The following is a 26,042-nucleotide window of genomic DNA, read 5'->3' as shown; positions in this document are numbered from 1 at the left end:
TCTGTGTGTGTGTGTGTGTGTGTGTGTGTGAACTGAAAGATTGACAATCAAGTTGACTTTGACTTTGAATAATTTGGACTATTCTGTCTTCAGGTCTCTGTGGATTACATGGTGGTGAGCGGTGGAGGGCAGGGCAGCGCGTCACCAGATGTGGATTTCCTCGACCTGCAGCCCGTCAGAACGGTGACATTCCCCCCGTTTGTCTTCACTGCCAGCCTGCTGTTCAAAATCACTGATGACGCCGTGCCAGAAATCGCAGAGTCCTTCCATCTGGTGCTGCTGGAAGAAAGCATCAGAGGAGACGCTGTGCTGGTTTCACCCAATGCTGTGCTAGTGACCATCGAGCCCAATGACAAGCCTAACGGTGTCCTGTCAATCAGCAGCAGTGCAGCCATTCAGCCAATCACCATCAATGAAGACCTGACACAGAGGTGGATACCTTACAAATGAAATGTGTCTTACTCTGACGACATTTGCTTTGCGTTGTATCATATTGAAACAACATCCAAGATTGTTACATCTTTAACCATCTTCTATCATTCCCTCTAGATTTGAAGGGATCATTATTGTTAGAAATGGAGGCAGCTATGGGGCCGTGTCTGCAAACTGGTCCATCTCTAGAAACTCCAGCGACCCCTCCCCAGTTTCAGATGATTTGACGCCTGCAGCGGGGACGGTGAGATTCGCTGCCGGCCAGGTGACGGCTGTGATTCCTCTCGACATTGTGGGGGATGGTCTGCCTGAAGAAGCAGAGGCTTTCCTCCTCAAGCTGCTGCGCAACACTACGACAGGAAATGTGGAAGTCGACGAACCAATGGAGGTCAGTGTCGGGGAGATCTTTGATATGCCAATTCCTCTGTCTCTTCAATGAAGACAGTGAGTCAACAGTGCTTTTATTTGAGAGACAGGGCTGAAAGGGGGAGACAGGTGGGACGACCTGTGTCGGATTCAAACTCAATGTTCAACAGAAGAAACAGCTTATGCTCGTATGTACTCTGTATACTATCTTCTACTGTATAGAAATAAGTGTATTAATGCGTAACCCTGAACCAGTAATCCGATTTTTCTAAAGTTACCTTTTTTTGTATCCTGATAAAAGAATCCCGTTACATGAATTTAGTTTATTTATTGTGTTACTATGTGTTTGTAACAGGGAGCAACATAATGCTGCACTTGTTCCCGAACACATCCTCCATATGTTGTGCATGTGTGAATGCTTATGTGTGACCTACTGTAAGTACAGTGGCAAACTTGGCACATACTTCAAAAGTCAAACTCTTATAGTGTGTCACTTTGCTCTGTGGGTGTTCCCTTAATGTGGCTGAATCAAAACAAAGCGAAAACAGCAGGCCCTCTGTGTGTGTGTGTGTGTGTGTGTGTGTGTGTGTGTGTGTGTGTGTGTGTGTGTGTGTGTGTGTGTGTGTGTGTGTGTTCTTTTTTAGAAAGCGTGGGCAAAAGTGGCGACAGGTTTTTTATAGCTTCCATCTTTGTCCAAGCCTCTTGGCCATGTGTTAAAGCAGTGGGCAGATCTAAGCCGTGTTTATATTGAAGGCAGGGGATGAGACGTGCACAAACTCTGCATCAGTCACGTGCAAACACACACCAGATCACCACCTCACGTGTTGAAGTGGTGGGGTCTGTTTACCACCTGTGCACAAAGAGTTGACTCAACAGAAAATACCTTGAGGATTTTAACAGAGGGACAAGTTAATCAGTGTTAATTGAAATTAACTCTAAGATATTTAACCGACATTACACTGAGCTGTAAATCGGCTATCGTGAGCACGCCAGGCAAAGCATCAGCCAAGTGTAGGTTGCATGGAAATGAATGAGCCTGAGTTTAAATGCTCATAAAAGCTACTCTATCCATCTTAGCAGAGTTAATTAAAGAGGATGCTTCTCTAAAGTTAGCTCAGGGCTCTTTATTTTTACTACGTTAAGTCTCACTTATTTTCTTTCCTTTCTCTGTTCCTCACCTCTACTTTCTTCTTTTGCTGATACAGTCTTGGTTACACAACAACAGGATGCACAACAAAATCATCCAGAGTAATTATTGGTAAATGTGGGCTTCATGGCAATTATCCCCTGACACCCTAAATATATATCACCTTCCTCCTCACTGCATCTACTGTAAGAAAACTTTTGAAGTGAAGCTATTTTTTGCTCAATTTAAACATTAACTTGTTTTTTTGGCTTCAATCCTGGCATGCATTTGATGGAGATGTTGTTGGGTGGAAATGTCAGACACAAAAGAGGGAAAATTTGAGGCAGTGGCTCAGTCAGTAGGAACTTGGTTCAAGTCATAATCCGACCAAATAAATACGGTGTGTGGACTCGTAGCTAGAGAAGTGCCGAGTCACCTCCTGGGCACTGCCAAGGTGCCCTTGAGCAAGCCACATAAACTCCAGCTTTGCATACCTGTATTCTGATGCATGTGTGTATTGGTACTGTTCTGTGTAAATTCAAAACAGGGGGAAACAAGTAGGGGATCAATAAAGAATAATCTTTTTCTTCAACTTCAATAAGTGGCAAGGTTAAGGTCAAGAGACTGACAATGTGTTTTTATTCATTCTCTCAGTTTGAATGTAACATATGATATGCCTATTTCTTTTTTCTTTTGCCAATTTGTTGTTTTCCTTTCTACTCTTTGTTCTGATTTCCCTCCGCTCTGCCCAACAGATGGTGTTCTACATCCAGGACAGTGACGATGTCTACGGGCTCTTTCGGTTCGACCCGGCCAAAGAGCAAAGCATCCAGAGCCAACCTGAGGGCCGCTTCCTGTCGCTTCACTTCCTGCGTGACGGTGGTACACTGGGTAATGTGTCTTTGACCCTCACCGCCCTCTACATCCCTGCAGGCCCGATAGACCCAGCACTATCCCGGGACCGGGTTCTGAACGTTAGCCAAACTGTTAACGTCCTGTTTTCACTCGAGCGGATGGTGCACGTCATACTGCCGATCAGGAACGATGCCTTTCTGCAGAATGGTGCTCATTTCCTCATACAGGTATTGGCTTCTATATCTTTGTTTTCTCTTTTAATGACATCATTTATTATTGTCAACCAGGCAAAGATGTGCCCTTTATGTTTGTTTTTCCACTTAATGGCTAAATCAGTGCCATCCAAGCTTTAAGTGCCTCATTTGCATGTGTGAATGGTTTGACACTGGCACTTAAATCTGGCATGTTGCTATGGGATTTTCCCGACTGTCCAAAGCAACAACACCACCTAGCTCCTCAAACAAGCAAAAAAAAAGAACAAGAAAAGCCTCCTTCACATTCTGAACCATAATAACATCACAAACTGTCAGTCAAACCCTTTTACACACACCTACGTGAATGTAACAAAGACGAGGTATTTAAAAGCAATAGGACATAAATGACCTTGGTTAAGAAGTAGCTACATTTTGATTTATTACAGGGACATGCTACCGATGTGAGCCTTTCAATAATTGAGTTTCTTCATCTGTTTCTCCTAGTTGAATACTGTGGAGCTGGTTGATATCAGACCTATGATTCACTCAAACAGCCCGAGGTTTGGGGGACCTCTAAACCGGACGTTGACTGTCACCCCTGACATCGCTAACGGGGAAATCGGCTTTACAAGTAACACCACAGTGGTGGTCTATGAACCAGAGGACCGCAATACCAGCACAGTAAGATATGACCCCCTATCAGTTGACACGGCTCTTATGACTTTCCATAAACCTAACCCTAAAACTGCATATGACTAATTTGTAAGATGATTTGATTTAACTTTACGGAGTTACATTTGGTTCATAGTATAGTTTAATTGTTGGGGATCTACATCAGTATCATTTGGTCAAAACCTTTCCCATAATATCTTTGGTGACCATGTCTTTGGTGCTGCAGGTAAGCCTTCCCCTGCGTCGTGACGGGACAGACGGTCAGGCTGAAGTCTTCTGGAGTCTTCAGCCAATCGGAGACAACCGTGCGGATATAACTGTGAAGGACCTGGAGCCTCTGAGCGGCTCTGTGGTCTTCCTCTCCGGGCAGAGCGATGCCTCCATCAACTTCACCATCATGGCCGACAACATCCCAGAAGTCAACGAGACCTTACTGCTCACTCTGGACAGGTAGGGATATAAAACTCCAGGAAAGGTTGTCATGGAAAGTGGAGCAGGGTAGGAGGCATTAACATACAACAGAAAATTGCTTTAATTTTAAGAAAACCAGGCAAAACAGAAGAGAAATGTTCCGATGTACGACAAATAAAGAAATAGAAGGATACGACAAAACAAATAAACAGGATTTAAATGGCCCTTTAATGCTTTCTGGACTTCCAGTAGTGTGAGATACTGTATATCGCTGTTTATATAAAAAATACCTTTTTGAACATTAAAGCATGGAAACGAATAAGTCCAAGACAGACAATAAATCAAACAGGAAAACACAGGAAATACAGACAGAAGACATTTTAAATAAAACAAGAAACTTAAAAATGGATCAAGACAAAAGTCATCTTTAAGCACAATAATAATTGTTTATTTTGTTCTTTATTATGAAAGCATATTAGACCCTCCTGCTTTATAATATTAATTATAATACAATAATGTTTGGCAGCTGGTATCATTTAAATTGTAGAGCTAACTGTATGGGAAAGATGTGTGGGTGCTATCTCATCCCATCTCTGCGTTGGTTTCTGGAGATATGTGTGTGTTTGTGGTTTGGGGGGGGGTTCATCTGTTGCTCTGATGAGAACGGCAGCTCTCTCTCCCTCCCACTCCTCCCCCGCAGGGTGGAGACTGCACGCTTTATAGTGTACTTCGGGTAAGTAGAGAGTGGAATGAACCTGGGCCTTTTGTGTGGCGTGAATCAAGACTTTGTTTTTCAGAGAAGGGCCCACTTCAGGATTTCTGGGCCCTTTGGTTGACGTGGGGATGAGGGGGGTTTAGGGTGGGGTGGTGGGGGGGGGTCGGTAGTGATGGTGTGAAAAAAGGGAACCCAAAAGAGAGTGGTTGTTGGGAGTAAATAGAGAATCTTCTTTATGTGTTCCGCTCTAATTTAACCAGGCCTGATTGTGCAGCGCTTTAAAGACGTTGTTTGTATGCATGCAGCGCCTTGGCTGTGAGCGTTTGTTTGGAGTGCTGCATTCTGTCATGTCTTTGTCTCTAATTTACCCGTTATGTGATGCTTACTTGGCTTCAATTTTCTCAACATACACACACACATGCACACACCCCCATCGAGCAATAAAGAGGCAGGCCCGGCGGAGATTGACATTGTTATTAAAAGTGGTTTAAACAGCAGGACCTCTACATATGGGGCCAATAATGAATAAGCATCACACAATGTAAAGAATGCATAACACTGATTGAAGTTAAAGAGCTTAGTTTAACCTCATTTCATAAATATTGATGTTTCAGAAGCTCAAAACACAACCAAAAAACCAGTCCAAAAAACTTTAATTTCTGCACAATGTAGGAGTTATTGTACCGACTTCAGAGACATAATTCACCATTGTCTGTGGTGAAACACTAGAAACCAACTTCTGCACCTTTTCTGGGATGTTTGACCTTCACTCTAACACAGTAACAGTTAAACATTGTTATTGTGCTATTTTGGAAACATAGTGTTGATAGGAACGTTCCCAATGGTTCTCTAGTTGAGTTTTCTAGCTGTGTGAACAAACGACACACACAACACACCTTGTGTCAAAGATAAGAGTTTTCTTTCTTTCTTTTCTCACAACTTTAACACTATTATGATTTCATGCTGTTTATGCGTGTGTGTGTGTGTGTGTGTGTGTGTGTGTGTGTGTGTGTGTGTGTGTGTGTGTGTGTGTGTGTGTGTGTGTGTGTGTGTGTGTGTGTGTGTGTGTGTTATAGGAGTAATGTTGAGAATCAGATCCTGAAGGCTGGTTTCACAAGCAGAGAGATTGTCATCATGGAGAACGACGACCCGGGGGGGGTCTTTGAGTTCTCCTCACTGTCCAGAGGCCCGTGGTTTATTAATGTGAGTCTAAAATATGTAATCTATATTTTGTAATTTAAATATCTTACTATATAAATGTAATATATCAAACTGTCCACACAGCTTTAGCTTGTAAAGCGTACTCATATTTTTCATATTATTAATTATAAAAGTGTCAGTAACGGTCCATAGTGATTCATTCTTATTAAGTCTACAGTGTCTTCATTATAATATCTTTATTTCTACCAGCTCTTAAATGTATTCTAGATTTATACTAATGTGTATGCGCAAAAATAATTCATGATCTATATACTTTAGTTTTTTTTTGCACCTCTGGTTAGATGCTAACTGCATTTTGCTGTCCCAGTACTGTGCAATGACAATCAAGTTGAAACTATTCTAATCTAATAACAACAGCTACTGTGAGGTGTATGTTACATCTAATCCATATCATATAATTGTGTCCCTTGTCTCTGTCTTCTGCTTACATCTGTTAACGTACTTAGGAGGGTGAGGCGGTGGAGCTGCACGTGGTCAGAGCCCAGGGCCAGCTGCTGAAACAGCTGGTGCGATACGCCGTCATGCCTTCAGACAACGCAGAGTTCTACGGCGCCACGGGCATCCTGGAGTTCAAACCCGGAGAGAGAGAGGTGGTGGTGGCGCTGGTGGCGAGGCCTGACGGGGTGCCTGAGGTAGGGATATGGTCGATTCAATAATGACCTCTCACATTTATTTATTAACTTTTTTTTCTTACTAAACTCGGTCCTTCAAGTCTAAAAGTGGTCAATATTACTTAAAGATAGTGAAAAAATAGTCTTATAGTGGATTAGTAGTCATAGTCTGCTGCTATGACCTGAATTCCCCTACATCTTAAACCTGTGCTTTCTCCATTAAACCTCACGTGTTTCTCTGTGTGTGTGTGTGTGTGTGTGTGTGTGTGTGTGCATACAGCTGGACGAGACTTTCTCTGTGGTGCTAAGTAGCCACAGCACTCCACCCAGTCGCCTAGGCAACCGGCGGGAGGTCAACATCACAGTGCGGAGGAATGACGACCCCTTTGGGGTGATTGAGTTCATCCAATCAGGACTAACGGTGGCCATCAATGAGAGCAAAGGGGACGAGACTCACCGAGGTACTTTAGAGTAGCAATCCTTCAGATAATAATGACAGTTTTTAGTGTCAAGCACTATCTCATTGACATTTAAAACTGACCTTATTGAAGTGACACACAGAACATTTTCTGCATGGGGGATGAGATAGACATGATCTAAGTTTGTGTTTACAGCTAATTATGTTATTGTAATGGATCATTAAAGCAGAAAAATTGTTATTCAGTCAACTTGTACACCCCCACTGATTGGATGATGCAGTCCAATTATTGATCTGGTCCTGAGAATATTAAGAAGCAAAAACACTTCACTCAGCCTTTAGTGAATGTATCCCCAATATTTGCAGAAAACCACATTATTATTGTGCTCTAACTTAAAATAAAAGCCTTGACAGGTGGTACGAAATAAAAATAAAAATGCATACAAAAGAGTTGTTGACTGTAAAAGTGTTTGGAAATATAAATACATCTTTGTTTCTACTTATTCTCCTCCAGCGGTGTACCCTGTGGTGAGGAACAGGGGTCACTTTGGAGAGGTGTCGGTGTCCTGGGTCTTGGAGCCAGCTTGGTCCGGAGACGTGAGCCCGATCCAGGGAGACATCACCTTCATGGAGGGGGAGTTCCTCAAAAACCTCACTCTCTTCTCTGTTCCTGATGAGGTAAAATTATCACTAAATAAAAAAATGCATGCAATCCAAATTGGAGTTAGATGCCCACAGTCATTTTCATACTTTGTTTATTCCAGATCCCAGAGGACATGGAGAATTTCACCATCACAGTGTTAAATGCTACAGGTGGTGCAAGACTGGGAAACATACTCACTGCCAGTTTACAGATTAATAAGAATGATGACCCCATTTACTTCTCTGGTAAGTGGTCTCTTATGAATACAGTTCATGAAGGTGATACTATTCTGATATATTATATCTACTCCTTTTTCATCTCCCTGTCTTTCTTCCCACGCCTCGTCCTCTCCTCAGAACCTGTGGTCGTGCATCTTCGCGAAGGGGGCGTGGCCAACTTCACTGTTCTCAGGGCAGGGCGGGCAGACTTTGTTGCCACGGTGATGTACCGTGTGGAGTACGGAGATGCGTCTCCAGGTGACCTCACCTTGTTGGGTAATGGCACGCTGCTGGTGTATGAGGAGGGGGAGTGGATGAAGAACGTCTCTGTGGCCGTGGAAGATGACGACACACCGGAGACCGATGAACCCTTTTACATCGTTCTCTACAATGCTACTGGTGAGTGTGGGCTCATTATTCATTCAAATTCAACGGTTTTCTTGTCATATGCACAAAGCTACGGTGTAGAAATGGCAATGAAAATCTTATGACCTGAGCTCCTCCAACAATGCAACATATATAATAAAATTAAAAATTAAAAGTAGTGCAAAAAGTCTATATACATGTAAATAGAATATGATATGTATATAATAATATAACAAGTGGTTAGCACAAGTTTATCTTCTGTGAAGCATGTCAAAAAAAATGGTGGCAGACAGTGTCCTACCTTCATATACGTTTGTCCCTTGACAACAAAATTGAAATCTATTAACAACTTCTCCCTTTCGCCCCTGTTTCTCCTCCTGTCTTGATATAACTGTGCATGTCCAGAGAAGACATGAGGCTATTTAACATTGCCTCATGTTGCTTTGAAATCTCCATATCATTTAACCCTCCTGTTGTCTTCAGGTCAAATCTGTACGACTTACTACTTTCATCAATCATAACTTTTTAGTTTTACATTCGATTGCATTAAGGCTTCATGATATCCTTCACAGTAGACATTTGAACATATCAAATGGCTGATCACCACTTTCATTGCATTTTGGATGATTTAGTCAACTTTGTAACACCCATGGTGTTCCCGGTCAAACCGCCATAAAGAAAAGGAATTAGTAACCATCCGGATCAGATAAAACACGCACACACACACACACACACTCTAGATGTGTCCCCCCCCCTTATGTGCTCAATCCCCCCATGTGAATCACACCTGACACACACACACACACACACACACACACACACACACACACACACACACACACACACACCTGAACACCCTGTATGTAATGTAAATGTGTAGGGGGGGTACAGTGGGTGGTCATTGAAAATGTGTTCTGATATATGTTCTTCACAGGAAATGAGCCAAGGCCATTGAGTGTGGGTTTGAAAAAATATTTTCAATAATCATTTTTCTTTCGCTAAATAATGAAAACGGGTCCCACAGACCCGAATACCATACAAGGGTTTTAAAACTTGTATTTCCCTGTGACTTTCCCCTCCAGGACCCTCGTCAGTGTTCATTGGCTCTGACCCTGATGGAGAGCAGCGTTACACAGGCCTTCTGCAGGACGTCCGCCTGTACAGAACCAAACTGAACCGCAGTCACATCCACGAGCTTCACACCCAGCCCGCCAAAACAGACCTGAGGAACCTCTCCGGTTACCTGCGCTACCGACAGGAGGAGAGGCAGAAGTCCTTTGTGGTGGAGGTCCGGGATGATGAAGAGGAGGAGGGAGAGGAGCTGTTCTACCTGCTGCTGGTGGGGGTTCAGGGAGGAGCGCGTCTCCCTCTGCCCAGACCCATCGCTACTCTGCGGGTCATGAAGAGCGACAATGCCAACGGGCTGTTCGGATTCACCGGGGCCTGCATACCTGACGTAAGTGCACACTATGGAACATACGCACCTCAAATCACAGCAAATATCACTTTTGTTGAAGTAAACTATGTTGATAATCAATATAACTATACTCTTTTGAATAAGCCTTACGGCCCGTCCACACACAGGCATGAAAAAAACCTTGAAAAATCTTGATGCTGGGCGTGTCTGAAGCGTGGCGATTTTTTGCGAGCAACGCGACCAACAACCAATCACATGAATCTCCCGCCCCCGACATACAAAGCAATAGCAATGTTAAAACGAAGTAAACTGGATATAAAATCCCCAAACAGGCGAAAACCTACCAGTTTCACCCACTGTCTCTGCCACCTCCCTCCATGCCTGGTTCCTCCGGTTTGTATCCCGGTAAATAGTTCTGGTCGTAAAAAACCGGGTGATTTGCTACCGTAATTTCTCGTTTGGAATATGAGGAAATGAACTGCGGTCTGGCTCTCCCAGCTTGCACGCGCTTTGATTGGCTAGCGCTTGTAATGGCGGGATTTGCATAAACGGGATTTGATTGGCTCATGCCAGCTTCGAAAGCATCGGGTACATCAAAAGTTGAACATTGCTCAACTTTTGATGCTCACGATGCTTGCAAAGCCATACTCCGCTCCCCACAATGCAGTTAGGCGAAGATTAAAAATCTTCTACGTCACCCCATTCAAGTGAATGGGCGAAGCTTTGAAAGATTTTTTTCATGCCTGTGTGTGGACGGGCCGTCTTACTATTACAGTGGCATTGCAATGTTATTAATATTCCTTAATGTCACCACTAGGATTGCAAGATTTGGAAAAAAAAGTAACTTTTGTTTTTAGGCTCTGTACCAAACAAGGATTTTTCATTAATACTCAAGAATAACACATTGTTTGGGACTTTTCTGCAGCATCTTCAGATATGTTCTCCTGTTTTGCCTTTGTTAATTATTGACTGTGCTTTGAATATTGCACTAGTCCATATTGCAATTTCGATAACATTTTGATTAATTATGCATCTCTCTTCGTCACTCAGTTGTGTCTACAGAGTAGAAACACATGTAATGTAAACCCAGCTGGTTTGTCGGTTCCTGTCCTGCTGCATATTTCATCAGGCTGCATGCTTGGCTGCAGGGAGAGATGCTCTCTGTTTTTAGTTGGATTGGATGCGTTGGCTCTCGTGTCTCAGGTGGAGCGACAGCTGGCGAGGCTGCAGCGGGTCTGTCAGTCAGAGCATTCCTGTACGAGCGGATCAGGAGTTCCAGCACTGGAAACGAGAGATCTGGTTCCTCGTTTCCATCCGGACGACAGGTGGCAGGGCCGGGAGGCATTCCATCAGAACCAGAGGGTCTTCTTTATGTCCTCTGGGGATAAATAGACGTGGAGGCATGTGGGCTATCAGGTGCTTCGTCTCTAAATCACCTGGAAGTGGATAATTCAAAGGAATTCACTTATGTATGCGAGCAGAGTACAGCTTAATAGAGTATCACAATTAATCATATTTTCATACAAATCGCAAAATAGTGCAATATCAAATTCACAGTATACACATTATTTGTTTAAGTCAAATATGTTTTCTGATGTAGGTATTGTGGTGCTGAAGAGAGGTCCTGATATTTTCCAGACTTAATAAAAAGTACTTGTTTGATACAGAAAGCATTAAAAAAAACACACCCTGATAGGTTTAAATATATTTTGTATTTTATTTTATTGCTTATAAATAAATCATTTAAGATAATCGCAATTCGTTTTTTAACACATCCATGTGTTAGGAGCAGTGGGCAGCTATTAAACAGTGTCCAGGTGCAGTGACATTGTTGCCTTTCTCAAGGGAGCCTCAGTAATGCTCTTGAAGTACCAGTCCACACTCCATACTTTGTCCGTCTTGGGTTTGAACCAGCAACCCTCTGAGGCCCTTAACCCTTAGCTAGACAGGGTCGTTAACATAGTTAGTAGGACAATTTATCAATTCGTTCTTGCTGTCCATAATTAATTTATATGTTCATACCTTTGTTGTCCTAACAGACCACTGAGGAAGGCTCCACTGTGTCCTGTGTGATCGAGCGTATGCGGGGATCTCTGGACCGCGTTTATGTCAACTACACTGTGACCCAACTGGACAGCTCGGACAGTGAGACGCCAGCCAATCAAGACTTTGGAAATGCCTCTGGAGCGGTGGTTTTCATGCCTGGACAGCGCTCTGAGGTGTGTGTACTGTGTGTGTGTGTGAGGGACTCAACGCTTTGACCTGTGTTAATGTGATCTTGAGCTGGGAAAAACACCTCTGAGTTTATCCAGGGTCACACAACGTGCACAGGGTTATTTAGTGTGCGCTGTATTTAAATATCCTATTATTGTCTATTGAGCTGCAGGATTTGCGTCCCAAATGCAAATGTTTTTAGACAACCAGCCCCCCCTAGTGGTTGGTTGGTTGTTAATTTCCTAATGAGTCAACAGGTGCCAGCAGATAATGAAGCTTTCCCTTTGACGGCTGAAATATCGACTTATTTTTTAAGGGTACAGTCTTGTTTAAAAAAATAACCTAATATATGCCCATCTCTCTGTTAGGTGCTGAACCTGTTGGTGTTGGATGATAACCTCCCAGAGCTGGCAGAGTCCTTCCAGGTGACTCTGGTGTCAGCAGAGTCCAGTGACGGGAGGAATGGCTCCACCCCCACCAGCGGAGCCAGCATCGACCCAAACAGCTCCGTTAACACTGTCACTGTCACCGCCAGCGACCACCCATACGGTAATATCCACTCACATGCCCAGAAAACTATTTAGTTGTACTTTGAATGCTGATATTTCTAGCCATAACAGATCCCTATTCATAAGATTAGGTTGAGACAAGTGGCTTACTGGGTCAGCTAGATATGATTACCATGTTCCCTCTCTCCTTCTCCCTCTTATGGGCATTACTCTAAACTCCCTGCCCTCCAGGAAAGCTTTCCCCTGCTTCTCAATACATTCCCTCCAATTTCCTTTCTTTTTACCATCATCTTTTAACCATTGTTTTAATATTAACTTGACGTTATTTAAGTTTTTAGTTACAATTCATTGTAATATTATATTATTGCACTGGGACTGTGTGTACCTGAGCAAGGACTGCATACAGATATATAGCTTGAATCTGTCTCTCTTCTTTTTTTTAAGATTAACGTTTTTGTATGCATGCATACAATATCTCCATATATTAAAGACGCAATTTAACTCATGAACAAACCCTTCTCTTACTCCAGGCCTGCTGCAGTTTCAGCCCAGCCCCCCAGGAGAGGGCCTGATCTCTCCAGTGTTAGAGCCGGCCCACATTACTGTCAGAGAGGAAGATGGAGACGTCCGTCTGCTGGTGGCCAGAGCTCAAGGCCTTCTGGGAAGGGTCATGGTGGGATACAGGACAACGCCATTCACAGCGTCCAGCCCCGAGGACTACGAGGTTTTACATGTTATATTTTAAATATGTATCAGTAGTACAGGCTAAAGATACACATAACAGAATGATAAGATGACAATACCAGCTAAAAATAGGTTGTTAATAGGGTCCCTTCACTTTTTAAAAGTCCTAGGTCAACAGTCTGATACACCGGAGAGCCAAAAAACAAATACGTATGAGATGCAGAGCCTATTTACTTTTCCATATAATCCCACTCCACACTTCAGCTAATCAAGTCCCATTTCATGTTGTGTCAATCATTGTTTCCAAAAGAAATTGGCTCGCAAGTTATTTTTTATATTCAGATAACCCCTTGAAGTATTTTTTTTTTACCAAACAGACTAATTGTATTTATTATCTTGAAGTTTGTTTCCAGTAAAGTCTTTAATCGTCCTGAAGAATACACGCCAATGATAAGCAGGTGGAGAGGTAATACATGTTCTCCTGCTTGGTTGGTTACCCCCTCCTCTATATTCCAGGACTCAGATGGCGTGCTGGACTTTCTTCCAGGAGAGAGGTTAAAGTTCATCAGCGTGACCATCGTAGACAATCCTGTCCCTGAGCTGGACAAGATTTTCAGAGTGGAGCTCTACAACGCTGATGGAGGAGGTGAGAGACGCGAGCACAACAGAACTGTTTTCATTAGTTTCAGTTACATTTTGAGCCTTAGAGCTTCTATTTTTATTTTTTTAACTGACCCTGTGATGTGCCCTGCTGTTTTTGTGTGCTGTGCTCCTGTGTGCTTCCCTACACCCACCTACCCACTCGACCCTCCTTCCCATTTGCCCTCCTCTTCGGTGTGATTCTCTCCTGGTGTGAACCTTGTTTGATCCTCGTGTGTGATCCATCAGTGGATCCGTTTCTGCGTAGTGAAGGAAGTGGTAGTGGGGAGAGTGACTCTGACTTCTTGCTTCCATCCTATCTCCACCGTGGTAAGTTTCCCCCTCCTTTTCCTTTTCACAAAACTGCTTCTAGTTTTCATTCCTTGACCCCCACAACCACATCATTTCTTACTCCCTAAGGCTGCATTAGTCCAAGTCCAGTTTTATTAGTGATCAGGTAACATGTAGCTGCTGCTGACAAGCCATATTTTGGTCTGATACCTAATTCTTTTAAATTTGACCGTTTTATGACCTAACAAATCACTCGTACAAGATATTCTTTTCATAGTAATATTTTTGGCTGGTTGGAATAATAGATTTTGACCACCATAGCTAGGATACTCTCCTCGGAAAACGTTATGACAGAAATTCTGGACTGTGTACTATAAGACATAGTTCGCCAGAATATGTCCTTTGAAAAATATGTTGGATTATCTTTTTTCACAGTACATAAACAAAAAGTAAGTAATATAACATAAATAATACTTAATGAACAAAAGAAAATAATAACAATAAATCTAAAATAACAAGACAAAGAGGAGGAAAAGGGAACGTCAATGAGGCAGACAGGGGAGAGAAAAACGTTGTTGTGCTTTTTATTAATACAAAAAAAGTCCTTTAAACTTTTTGTGCAATTATTATCTATTAGAGCCTCAAGTGTCCATACACATCTAGGTATGTGGGTGCATGTGTGTTAAACTTTGAGTGGTAATTACATAGTACTGTGACCCCTGTGAGGAGTAGCCTGTGGGAAAAGCAAACAGCCTTTCACAGGCAGAAAGGGTAAGTGGTGGAGACCCCGGTGTTTAACACCCAGGTTGGGCTGCTGTGACATATTCTGACCATTATATTACTTTATATAAGTTATTATTATTTATTTTTGATTGATTGATACATTTGTTTTCGAACAAGTAAAATAAACAACCACAAAACAAATGTTGCAGTGCATAGTCATGTAAGAGAAATCAAAACAAAAAATGACATTTACAACAACAACAACAACAGCATTAGCAACATAAACAGTGCCACATCTAGTGTTCGAAAAGGACTGAGAAGAAGTATAACTTATTTAATCTCACCCCCTTGTCCCTAAATGATTTATTTATAATCTATAATCTGCAATAATTATCATTGTTATGCATTATTATTGATGTTATTAGTATTATTAATCTGCTTTAGCTGTTGATTGACATATATAAATATACATACACATACATACACTGATATACATATATGCACACATACATATACACACCTACATACTCACACATATACACATATACACATACACATAGTCAAACACCTTCCCCATCCCTGTACCTCGAGAAAATAATTTCTGTATTTCCTCTTGAACTGGTTAATGTCTGGACATCGCTTTAGCTCCACGTTCACACTGTTCCATAGTCTCACTCCACAGGCTGAGATACAAAAAGTTCTTCTGGTTGTACGGACCCTATGAATTCCGAATTGAAATTGTCACCTTGAACTCTATCCCCCCACTCGTTGAGTGAATACTTTTTGGATGTTTCCTGGTAAAACGTTGGTATTTGGTAGTAAGAAGGTGTGTATTATAATTCCTATTGTAATCCCCAGCTTGATTGATAAATGTAATGTTTTCATTCCCTCTCATCCGGTCCTTTTCAATGTCTTTAAATTAAACACTTGAAATTGTAACCAGAATGTATCACGAACAAGTACCACAGGGTTTTATCTGCTATTTTGTGTGTAGCCAGCTTAGGAGCTGCGTCCCACATCACGGTGACCATCGCTGCTTCTGATGACGCCCATGGAGTGTTTCAGTTTAGTCCTGAATCCCTTTCTGTTAACGGGACAGAACCTGAGGATGGACGCAGCTCTGTGGTCCTGCAGGTCAGTGTCATGACCATTTTAAACATGTAAAGGTATCCAGTAAGATCTCAGAGATGTAGATGTTTACCTATATTTGCTATAGAAAGTCAAGATATAATTTAACTTTTTTAATCTTCATGCTATGATTCTGTGTGCTCTCTCCCAGGTGGATCGGTCCTCTGGAGACCTGTCTAACGTCACTGTGTTCTGGGAGGCTGATCCCAGCTCTGAGGGGGAGTTGCTCAGCAGCTTTGGGAACATCACCTTCGGCGTAGGTCAGACGTCGGAGGACATCATAATCGAAGTGGCCCAGGATCAGACCCCTGAGCTGGACCAGAGTTTCAACGTGTCTTTGGTCAACGTCTCCCACGGTCGCCTGGGTGTCCAGACGTCTGCCACTCTGACCGTGCTCGCCAGCGACGATCCTTACGGTGTTTTTGTTTTCGCCAATGCAACAAGATCGGTCCGTATTCCCGAAGCTGACACAACTGTCACCCTCACCATCCTGCGACAGAGAGGCCTGATGGGACAGGTACAGGAAGTTAAATTAAAGCCACCTATGAGTCTGTTTCTTTAGCTTTTAATAAATAAATAGACGGGTTTGATGAACCCCTACATATCTTAATCTTCCTCTTTTATTTTTTCTAGGTGCGAGTCACGTATGGGACTCTAAAAGAGACAGATCCAGAACCTTACCGGACCCCTGGGGTGGGTCGAGCCACTGAGGGGCGGGACTTTGTTCCTCTTCTGGATTCGGTTGTTTTCTTAGCCAATCAGAGTGAAGCAAACATCACCTTACGAGTGCTGGATGATGAGGATCCAGAAAGAGGCGAGTCCGTGTTCGTGAGGTTGATCAGCGTTCAACTCATCGAAGGAGAGCAGGAGAGGCTCAGTAAGATACGGACGATTCATTTCAGATATAATTATACTTCAACTACACTACACTGACAAATATGCTATTGCTCTTCCTTCCAGTTTCCAATTCCCCTTCTCTGGGACCCCGGGTTGACATTATAGCCCAGGTGGTGGTGGAGGCCAGCGACGATGCGTTTGGGGTCCTGCAGCTTTCTGCTTCTGCTGTCAGTGTGGCCGAGGACTACGTTGGGCCCATAATAAACGTTACTCGTGTTGGGGGGATTTTTGCTGACGTATCAGTCAAATTCCGAGCAGTGCCTTTGACCGCCAGAGTCAGTAAGTGTTCGGCATGGATTTAAATCAATTCCATTTGAATGTGTGTGTTATCCGCACCGCATTTTAGTGACTGACCTTTATTTAATTGTTGTTATTCTAACCTTTTATGCTCTTAACCTTATATTACCATACTTTATTCAATATGCTTCTTAGATAACTTTTTTCTCATAGCATTCTGAAGCACCTTGAGATGACGTTATTTTTAAAGTGTATTATATGACATGCATTATTATTATTATTATTACTACAGGTGAAGACTACAGCGTAGCCTCCACTGATGTGGTCCTCCTAGAAGGGGAGTCCAGTAAATCGGTCCCCGTCTATGTCATCAATGATATGGTCCCTGAGCTGGAGGAGACCTTTCTCATCGAGCTGATCAACCAGACCACTGGAGGAGCTCTGCTGGGGGAGCTCACACGTGCCATCATCACCATACTGCCTTCTGACGACCCTTTTGGTGCCTTTGGTTAGTCGACATTATCCAGGATACGTTTAAGTCTTGTCATCTTATTCTGGACTACTTCTCAGTTTTTTTATTTTATTTCTACCCAGTCTTCCAAGCAGTTCCAGTGACCATAGAGGAACCAGGGTCTAACTCCATTGAAGTCACGTTGCCTATAGTGCGTAATGCTGGTACTATTGGCACAGTGGTAGTCCAATGGCAGGCCACGGTTAATGGTAAACTAGCAGTGGGGGACATCACACCCACATCAGGAGAGGTGACATTCGCTCCAGGAGAGACCATGAAGACGCTCAGTGTGGAGGTTTTAGCGGATGATGTACCTGAAATCACTGAGGTATGAAGCTGACCATGAATTTGTACATCATTGGAAATATGTATGGTCAATCTTTATTACACTTTTTCTGTCTTTTCTAGATAATTAAGGTGGAGCTGACTGATGCCAGTAATGGAGGAAGCCTTGGAGCCGATACATCTGTTGACATAATAGTGCCTGAAAATGACAACCCGTACGGGACGGTGTACTTTGAACAGTCTGGATACCGCCTCCAGGAGCCACTGGAGGGCGTTTATAATGCCAATGTTACTGTCCGCAGAAGGTACTTTTTTCTCAATTTAACTCACCTTTTATTTCATTTTTCCAAAACTTATACAAAAATGTTCATACTTTTGCTTACTTTAATAAAAAGAAAACATTTGTTCTCAGCTAAATCCACATAGTGTGTACAAAATATAAAAGAAGGCAAGAGAAAAAATAAATAAAAACAATAATTAAGCAAAGAATACTACAAAATACTTTAAAAAGTAAAAAATGAAATTGTGAGTGTGTGTTTGGAAGGTAGAGATGCTAGTATGATTCAGAGGGTGTTGCAAATTATTTTTTTAAAGGTCAAAATAATGGGTTTTCTTTTGTGTATTTTCACTCACATTAAACCCACTTTTCTTCTCCGCTGTCTTTTCACTATCATCCTCCTTGCCTTTATTCCAGTGGTGGTCACTTTGGCCGCCTGGAGATCGTGTACAGAACCTCTGAGATCGACATAGTTGACATGGCTCAGGCGGACGGCCAGGATCTGCTAACGTACTATGACGTCCCAAAACCTGGATCTCCATCCTCCCCCCCCCTCCGGACGGTAAACGTCACCGGTCAGACGGACCCTCTGGCTTCATGTGCTGCTGCCTGTCTGAGAGAGGCTGCCTGCCAGGCCTTCTCTCTCTCTTCAGGGGGGAGCCCGCCCTCCTGCACCTGGGTGACTGCAGGGTTTGACCAGCTGACCTCTAACCCTCAGGTTTTGACGTATGTAAAAAACCTCACTGCAGCTGCTGTGCTGTTCAGTGCCCAGGCTGTGGCGGGGAGTGATTACACCCCCGTTACCGCTCAAAGTGCCTTCATGGAAGACAGGTCGGGGGTCGCCAACCTCACCGTCCCAATCCTGACTGATAAGTTCCCTGAAATGGATGAGAGCTTCCTCATTCAGATCTTAAAGGTAAAAAACAATATTTGTTTACATATATAGAGTGGTGCAGTGATGGCATATTTTTGTAGGCTAAACCCAAAGTTAGCATCACAAGAGACAAAAAGCAATAGGATTTTTCTGTTGGATTCTGAAATATTGCAGAAAGTAAGATGCGTATGTGGCAAAGAAACATTTATGATGTTTTGTGCCACAGGTTAATTTCCACATGTTAACACCAATTGTTATGATGTTTTAAGAGTAAATGCAATCACCAGAAGTAAAAAGCTAACTTTTAGGCAGTAAACAAACTAAATCAAGGTCACATGACTTTAAGTCACTGCCGCTAAGCTAAAGGCAGCCAATGTCTGTTGTGATGTTGTTTAGTAGTCTTACCTTAATAACTTGTGAGCAACTGCTGTTTTAACATATCATCTTCAGAAATTCACCAGTGGGGTATTTAATGACGTATTTCATGCCATAGTACAAAACATGAAAACATGTTAAGCCTGTGTTAATAACATACCTTTCTTTTGGCAAGTGGTCAAATGCTGACATTCAGGGTTTTAAGACTCATTCCTGCACCACCCTATTTCTGTTCATTAATAATAATTCATTTTTTCACATGCATTGTATTTCCACTGTTTAACACATTGTTTTGTCATGTATTGTTTAAAGGTGGAGTTGATTAATCTGACCGTGGCTCAGAAGAACCTGCCCTCCATCGGCCAGCCAGACCAGGCGGTGGTCACTATAGGGATGAATGGAGATGCGTTCGGGGTGTTTCTGATATACAGCCTCAGCCCCAACACCACCAACGACGGGCTCTATCTAGAGGTCAGAGAAGAGCCTGGGGTTGTGGTGCCCCTGGTAATCGAGAGGAGAGGAGGGAACCTGGGCACCGTCACCGTCGAGTGGAGGTATGTTGGAGGGGAGGCCACACCAGACGCTGACTTCACCGGGACAGGAGGGACTCTGGTCTTTGACGGTGTGTGGATCTAACACTGATTCGTTTTTTAAATTCTCCAAAATCTTCCCAGAATGAAACATCTTATTTACTGTCTCTGCCCACAGGTGATGTGAAGAAGACAATACAGGTATTAATCAGAGATGACATTGAGCCAGAGGACAACGAGAGCCTCATGATTGGTCTTGTGAATACGGAAGGAGGAAGTCGCATCCTGCCCAGCTCCGACACTGTAACCATAGTGATACTGGCTAACGATAATGTGGCCGGAATAGTGGGATTTCATCCAGCCTCACGTTCTGTCATTGCCAGAGAAGGTGGGAAGTAGTTTTCTATGATTTGCCTGTTTGTATCGCTACTTAATATTAACCATGTATCCCCCAGCACATTTCAAACCCTCTCCACTGTCACTTTCACAAGAGATGTGTCCTAATTATGTATGAGTGCTAGCGTAAGGGAATGCTCTCATAGTAATGGCAGCATGTAGCAACAGGTGGTTCTCTGTGGTCGTCTGTCATCATCTTAAAATGATTTATGCATGAGCCATTGAAGTCTCCCTGAGTGTAATCCATACAATTAGAGAACTTGAACACGGGTACCTACATTATAAGAATTCACTTTAATGCTCCCTAAATAACTTATATTTCACATTACAGGTGAGAGGCTCTCCTTATTGGTGTTGAGAACATCTCCAGGTTTGGGTAATGTCACTGTGGACTGGACTCTACAAGGGCCTCTTGTGCAACGGACCTTCACCCAGAACTCAGGGACACTCTTCTTCACAGAGGTACATTTAAGAGAGAGATCATTGAATGTGGGATTATGGTAAAACACATTTATTGCAGAGTATGAAGATGCAGACTTTGGCAACAATCAGCAAGTTGTTGTTATTGTTGTTTTTCTGTGAGGGTGGTTGAAGGTATCACACAGAATTTAAAGGAAAATATGTAATTGAGACAGTAAAGCTATATTTTATTTGATCCTGCATTAATTATGTATGTCTCCTGCAGGGAGAGCTAAATAACACCATAGTCCTGCAGCTTCTTGATGACGCCACACCAGAGGACAAAGATGAATACAAAGTCGTCTTGTCCAACATCCAAACGTTCGGTAATGCATCTGCTCTCTGCATGGTCGATACTTTTGCATGAACCCAGAAATGCCTCAAAATACTCAGACTTTTTACCCAGATTAACATTCCCCCGACCTCCACACAGGTGTCGTGGTGACAGGTCATGCAGCTCTGGATGTTCAGGGCAGGGAGGCGGTGCTCTCTGTGGACACCAGCGATGAGCCCTACGGTCTGCTGACCATCGCCCCCTCATCGCTCAGGGTGACCACCGAGGAACGGGACAGAACTATAAACATCTACGTCAACAGAGAGTTTGGATCCTCAGGTCAGTGGGGCGAAGTGTGAAAATGTATTGGATAGCTGATAAATACTTTATTCCATTCTTTATTTATTTACTAATATCATACCTAAATCTGTGGTACAGGAGCTGTGAATATCACCTATGAAGTTCTCAGAGGGTCTCTACAAGACTTGTCCCAGGTGGAGGGGGCGCTCGCTGACCCGGGACAGGACTTCATCTCTGGTGCTGGTTCTGTTATCCTTCAGGAGGGACAGACTTCTGTCGCCATCCCTGTCACCATACTGGAGGTAGAGCTCTGATCCAAGCACTATTTCCTTAAAGCAGATTTGTTTGGATGTGGAATTTTAAAACTTTTTATATTTGTTTTTTAGGACGACATCCCTGAGCTGCAGGAGTTCTTCCTGGTGAACATAACATCAGCAGTAATCACGACTCTTGCCACTGTTCCCCAACTAGGTATGAAGCAATTTCGCAATCTGTTGTTAGAAAATGCCTATGATTGCTATTGGTCATAGTAGACAGTTGTGTTATTATAGTGTCAAATTACATGTACAATTCTTTCAATCATTTGTTCCATTTGTGTCACTTTTTTTCTGATGTATTTCACAATTTTTCATCATTTTATAAAATCTATTTCCTTCTTTCTTTTCATAATTTCTCTCCGTTTGCTCTATTTGATGATTAGAGGTTGTATATTGCACATTGCCAGGTAAAACACACATTCATATGTTTGAAGCTTTGCCTAAAATCTCATGTAGTTTAATGTAAAATCCCCCTACATGGTCCATTAAAATGCAATATTTTAGTTAATGTCAAAATGCATCGTAAAAAGAGCTTTGTAGTTTCTCCTACTGCTTTTGCACTTTCCAAACCGCACTCCACAATATGAATGTGTTACTTCAGAAAGTGATGAGTGGACAGAATACAGCAGCAGGCTCCCAGAATACTATCAGCCTCTGCGTAGAGACACTCGGTAAACACACGGCCGCTCTTCTGGCAGCAGTCATTATGTGGCTTGGATGGCGGGATTGATGCTTTCCATGATTGAGGAAGCCGAGGGATTTGGTGGGAGCCGAGTAGCACTGTGTGGTGAGGAGGGAGAGAGCCAAACTAAACCCGGCGCTGGCCTCCCAGTGTCTCGGCCATAGAGTGACTGGAAGAAGACTATTCAGGGGGTCATAAATCAGTCCACCCTAAAGACTTGGCTGCTCTGCTTTCCAAGCCACTTACAGGAGACGCTTCTTAGCTGTAATCCTTCGCTCCAATGTGCCGTGACAGAAGTTAGTTCCTCTAGAATTTCCTCCAGCACATATTGCGCTGACGGTAGTTGCAGCCATAATAAGGCGCTGATGCTAATAATAAAGTATCTATACAGTCATAATTAACATTTAACATCTTTCCTCTTTTATAATGTATTTTCCGCAGACACTCAGGGTTTGGTAGCAGAGGTTAGCATCGCTGCTAATGATGGAATTAGAGGAGTCATTGAATGGACGAACACCATGTAAGTACAATCAAATAATACATTTCTTGTATTATTTGTACATGCCCTAATAGTTCTTTCCTCTTAATATGCTTCTTTCCAGGTTTCAAGTGAATGAAACGATGGGAGTACTGAGCCTAGTGGCCTACAGGAACAAGGGGACATATGGGAATGTCTCTCTCTTCTTCTACGCTCAGAACCTGGAAGCTCAACAGGGATTGGACTACAACACCAGCGAAACGGTCTGCTGTGCACAGTATTTAAACATACTATAACCCACAAAATGCACAGCACATCATATTGAGGTAGCATGCATATCCAGATGGGCTTAGTCAAGAAAGTTGAACCTTCTTGAAGTGGTTCTGCCTCTCAAGTATTTTGGATCTAAATCAAGTGACATTTCCTTAGAATGAGCCCTTGGCCTGGATTAATGATAGTCTTCACAAAGTGTTTAAACCGAAACCCCTCTGTCCACACAGATGCTCCACTTTGTTGACGGTGAAAGGCATAAGTTTGTAGAAGTGCAGATTATCGATGACGCTGTTCCTGAGGGAGCTGAGAGATTCCAGCTCATCCTGTCCCAGCCCTCCCCCGGGCTGGAGCTGGGCACCAACACCACAGGTACAGGAGGGGAGGATACAGTACAACATCATCTCTGAAACATGAAGACAACAGCATCAAACAGCAACACATATGCTTCCAGTGCATATTTAGTTCAAATAAACTACTGTCGATGAATGATCAAGGGGTTCAGAGAGTAAGGAGGCAAATACATTATACATATGTGAGAGTATAAGGAAGGTTTTATAGAATTGTTTGGTTTTTTAACAACCTGTATCAACCTGTTTAAAAGAACAACTGTACGTAACTATGATATTATTATCTTTAACCGGAGATGGCAAAAGTACACACATCCTTTACTCAAGTAGAAGTACAGTGTTTAAAAATACTCCATTTAAAAAAGCACTGACTAAACTTCTTTACTCAAGTAAAAGTAAAGAAGTATGGGCTTTGAAATGTACTTAAGTAAAAAGTACCCATAACTAGCAGCTGTTTTAAAGAGTACCTGACCTCCCTTTATATTAATAGAACAATAATGTCATTGTTAGCTAATGAATGTTTCCATGCTGAACAACGGCAACATGACAACGTTTTCATTGGTCCCTCTTTTTTAGAGAAGACCAGGAAATGATGGATACACGGATCGTGTTCAAATCAATAGGCACGCAATGACTCTAAATAATAATGATCACGCCACCAAACACACATTCAAACTAAAGGAACCAGCCTGTTTGGAAAATGTAAGAAGTAAAAGTCGTCAGAAAAATAAGTTGTGGAGTAAAGTTCTGATACCAGTACAGTAACAAAGTATTTGTATTCCACTACTTCCCACCTCTGTCTTTAACTACATCTTTCTGTTTTCTTAAAGCCACTGTGAATATCCTGGCCAGTGACGATGGGCATGGCGTCATTTCCTTCAACACCAGCGAGCACTTCCTGTTGAAGGAGCCCACGTCTGTGTCGGGGCTGAGTGAGAGCGTGGCCACCCTGATCGTGATCAGGAACCCAGCGGAGGGCACGTTCGGCCCCGTGACGGTTCAGTTCAGCATCACTGATGCCAACGGCAGCCTGGCAGAGGGAGACCTGAGGCCAGCACAGGGCTTTGTGGTGCTGGAGGACGGAGTCAGGTTTAAGGTGAGGGAGAAGTAGATTTTTAGTTGCTTTACAGCATTCAAACACATGTAGAGTGTTATTACTTTTGGCCGTACCTGGAAGATTGTTGACAACCAACTGGATCCATATTTTTTATAAATACACTCGCATTTTTTATTTATGATCGTCTATTATTTTATCTTTACGCAAGACATCTATTGCACAATTCAATACTGGAAAAAGATCCCCAAAGTTTCTTTCATTTTTTTTTTGGGGGGTTTTCCCTTTAGGCTGCGAGAGTCTAAGGACAGAGTTGTAACACTGTAGAACCCCCTGAGACAAATATGTAGTTTTTTATTGATTGGGCTATGTAAATATACTTTGATTGATTGATTGATTGATATTATTCCAGATGCTGGAGATCTGGGCAGTCCTGGACGCTGAGCCTGAAGCAAATGAAACTTTCACAGTGACTCTGTTCAGCCCAACAGGAGGGGCTCGGATGGGGGACCAACTCCAAATACTCATCACCGTCCTGGAGAACCTGGCTCCGTCTGGCCTGTTCCGCATCGGACCTACCGTTAACAGGTCTCAATACAGATTCTATATAACTTAGAAAAATCATAAACACTCTGATTATCTAATGTTGTATCTCTGAGTAGCTGTACAAATATGTAAACATACAAAAGGGTCTCAAATCTCATGCAGGAATGTGATGCAGTGTGAGTTAAAGGTCACCTATTATGCAAAATCCACTTTTTCATGCCTTTTCTACATCAACATGTGTCCCCTCTGTGTAAAGAGACTCTGAAAGTTTCATGAACAAAGATTTGCTCACTTTGTGTCCTGATCCATTTATATAAAAACCTGATTTTGGCCACTTCATGATGTCATAACGATTTTTTGGCTTGTGTAACCATTAGCCAATCACCAACCAATGTAACCCCCCCCCCCACCTTATCACATGAATCTCCTCCTGGAGCACCATTGTGTTCTTTTTAACCAAGGTTGCGTTCGGATAGTTTAAAAATCAGCTCCTAAGTTCTAACCCTATCTCCTATTCCTTGACCTCTGAGTGAAACGTCACGGGGTTAAGGGATAGTGGATAGGAGAATTCAAAAGGACTTAGGAGAAGAGACTGCGGTACTTTAGAGAATCCAAATGCACTTTCACTATCCGACGTGTTTATGATGCGCCAGCGGACGTCATTTTGTGCGTCTGCTGCTGTGGGGAAACTATGGAAACTACAGTTTTCTATACAACGGACTACAACATGGATGTTTAATAAGAACGACGGACTCATCTAGAGACTCTGCACCGTGCTCTGATGCTGTTGCTTTATGCTTTATGAACAACAGAGAAACATATTCTTCATGACCAAAATTGGAATTGAAATAAAAAATGAAAGTGAAACTTATGCTCGTCACCCTCTCCCTCCGGTCCACATTAATACAAATGATCCCAAAGATTGTATGAACTATGAAAATATCTTAAAATCAATACAAATGTATTTATTATAAACATTATTCCTTAACACTAGAACCGCCAGAGGTCGCTGTATACCTAAAACCGCCAACGGGTAAAATGTACCCGCTATTGATTTGCAAGGTACAATGTTATTTT

General features: G+C 42.6%; 1 protein-coding gene across 1 annotated transcript; it reads left to right on the top strand.

Moving 5' to 3' along the window:
* Positions 1–93: 93 nt before the first annotated feature.
* LOC104963244 (G-protein coupled receptor 98-like) lies at positions 94–25,035 on the top strand (the record flags this gene model as incomplete). The annotated part of the gene is made up of 37 exons (XM_010791813.1): positions 94–431; positions 550–820; positions 2,680–3,006; positions 3,478–3,654; positions 3,872–4,095; positions 5,848–5,974; positions 6,439–6,624; positions 6,884–7,064; positions 7,536–7,699; positions 7,786–7,909; positions 8,021–8,281; positions 9,331–9,704; positions 11,705–11,884; positions 12,248–12,428; positions 12,919–13,112; positions 13,589–13,718; positions 13,961–14,041; positions 15,720–15,859; positions 16,005–16,370; positions 16,487–16,730; positions 16,814–17,029; positions 17,280–17,495; positions 17,582–17,826; positions 17,907–18,088; positions 18,478–18,976; positions 19,622–19,931; positions 20,018–20,227; positions 20,567–20,697; positions 20,921–21,020; positions 21,128–21,307; positions 21,407–21,570; positions 21,655–21,739; positions 22,709–22,787; positions 22,870–23,008; positions 23,246–23,387; positions 24,196–24,461; positions 24,832–25,035. Coding segments are annotated over 37 exons (7,638 nt in total), but the record flags the coding sequence as incomplete, so codon positions are not given.
* Positions 25,036–26,042: the final 1,007 nt, after the last annotated feature.

This window comes from Notothenia coriiceps, unplaced genomic scaffold (assembly GCF_000735185.1).
Source record: "Notothenia coriiceps isolate Sejong01 unplaced genomic scaffold, NC01 NC01_scaffold00035880, whole genome shotgun sequence".
Lineage (NCBI taxonomy): Eukaryota > Metazoa > Chordata > Actinopteri > Perciformes > Nototheniidae > Notothenia > Notothenia coriiceps.
Note: the sequence above shows the minus strand (reverse complement) of the source record. Positions and strands in the feature narration are given on the sequence as shown.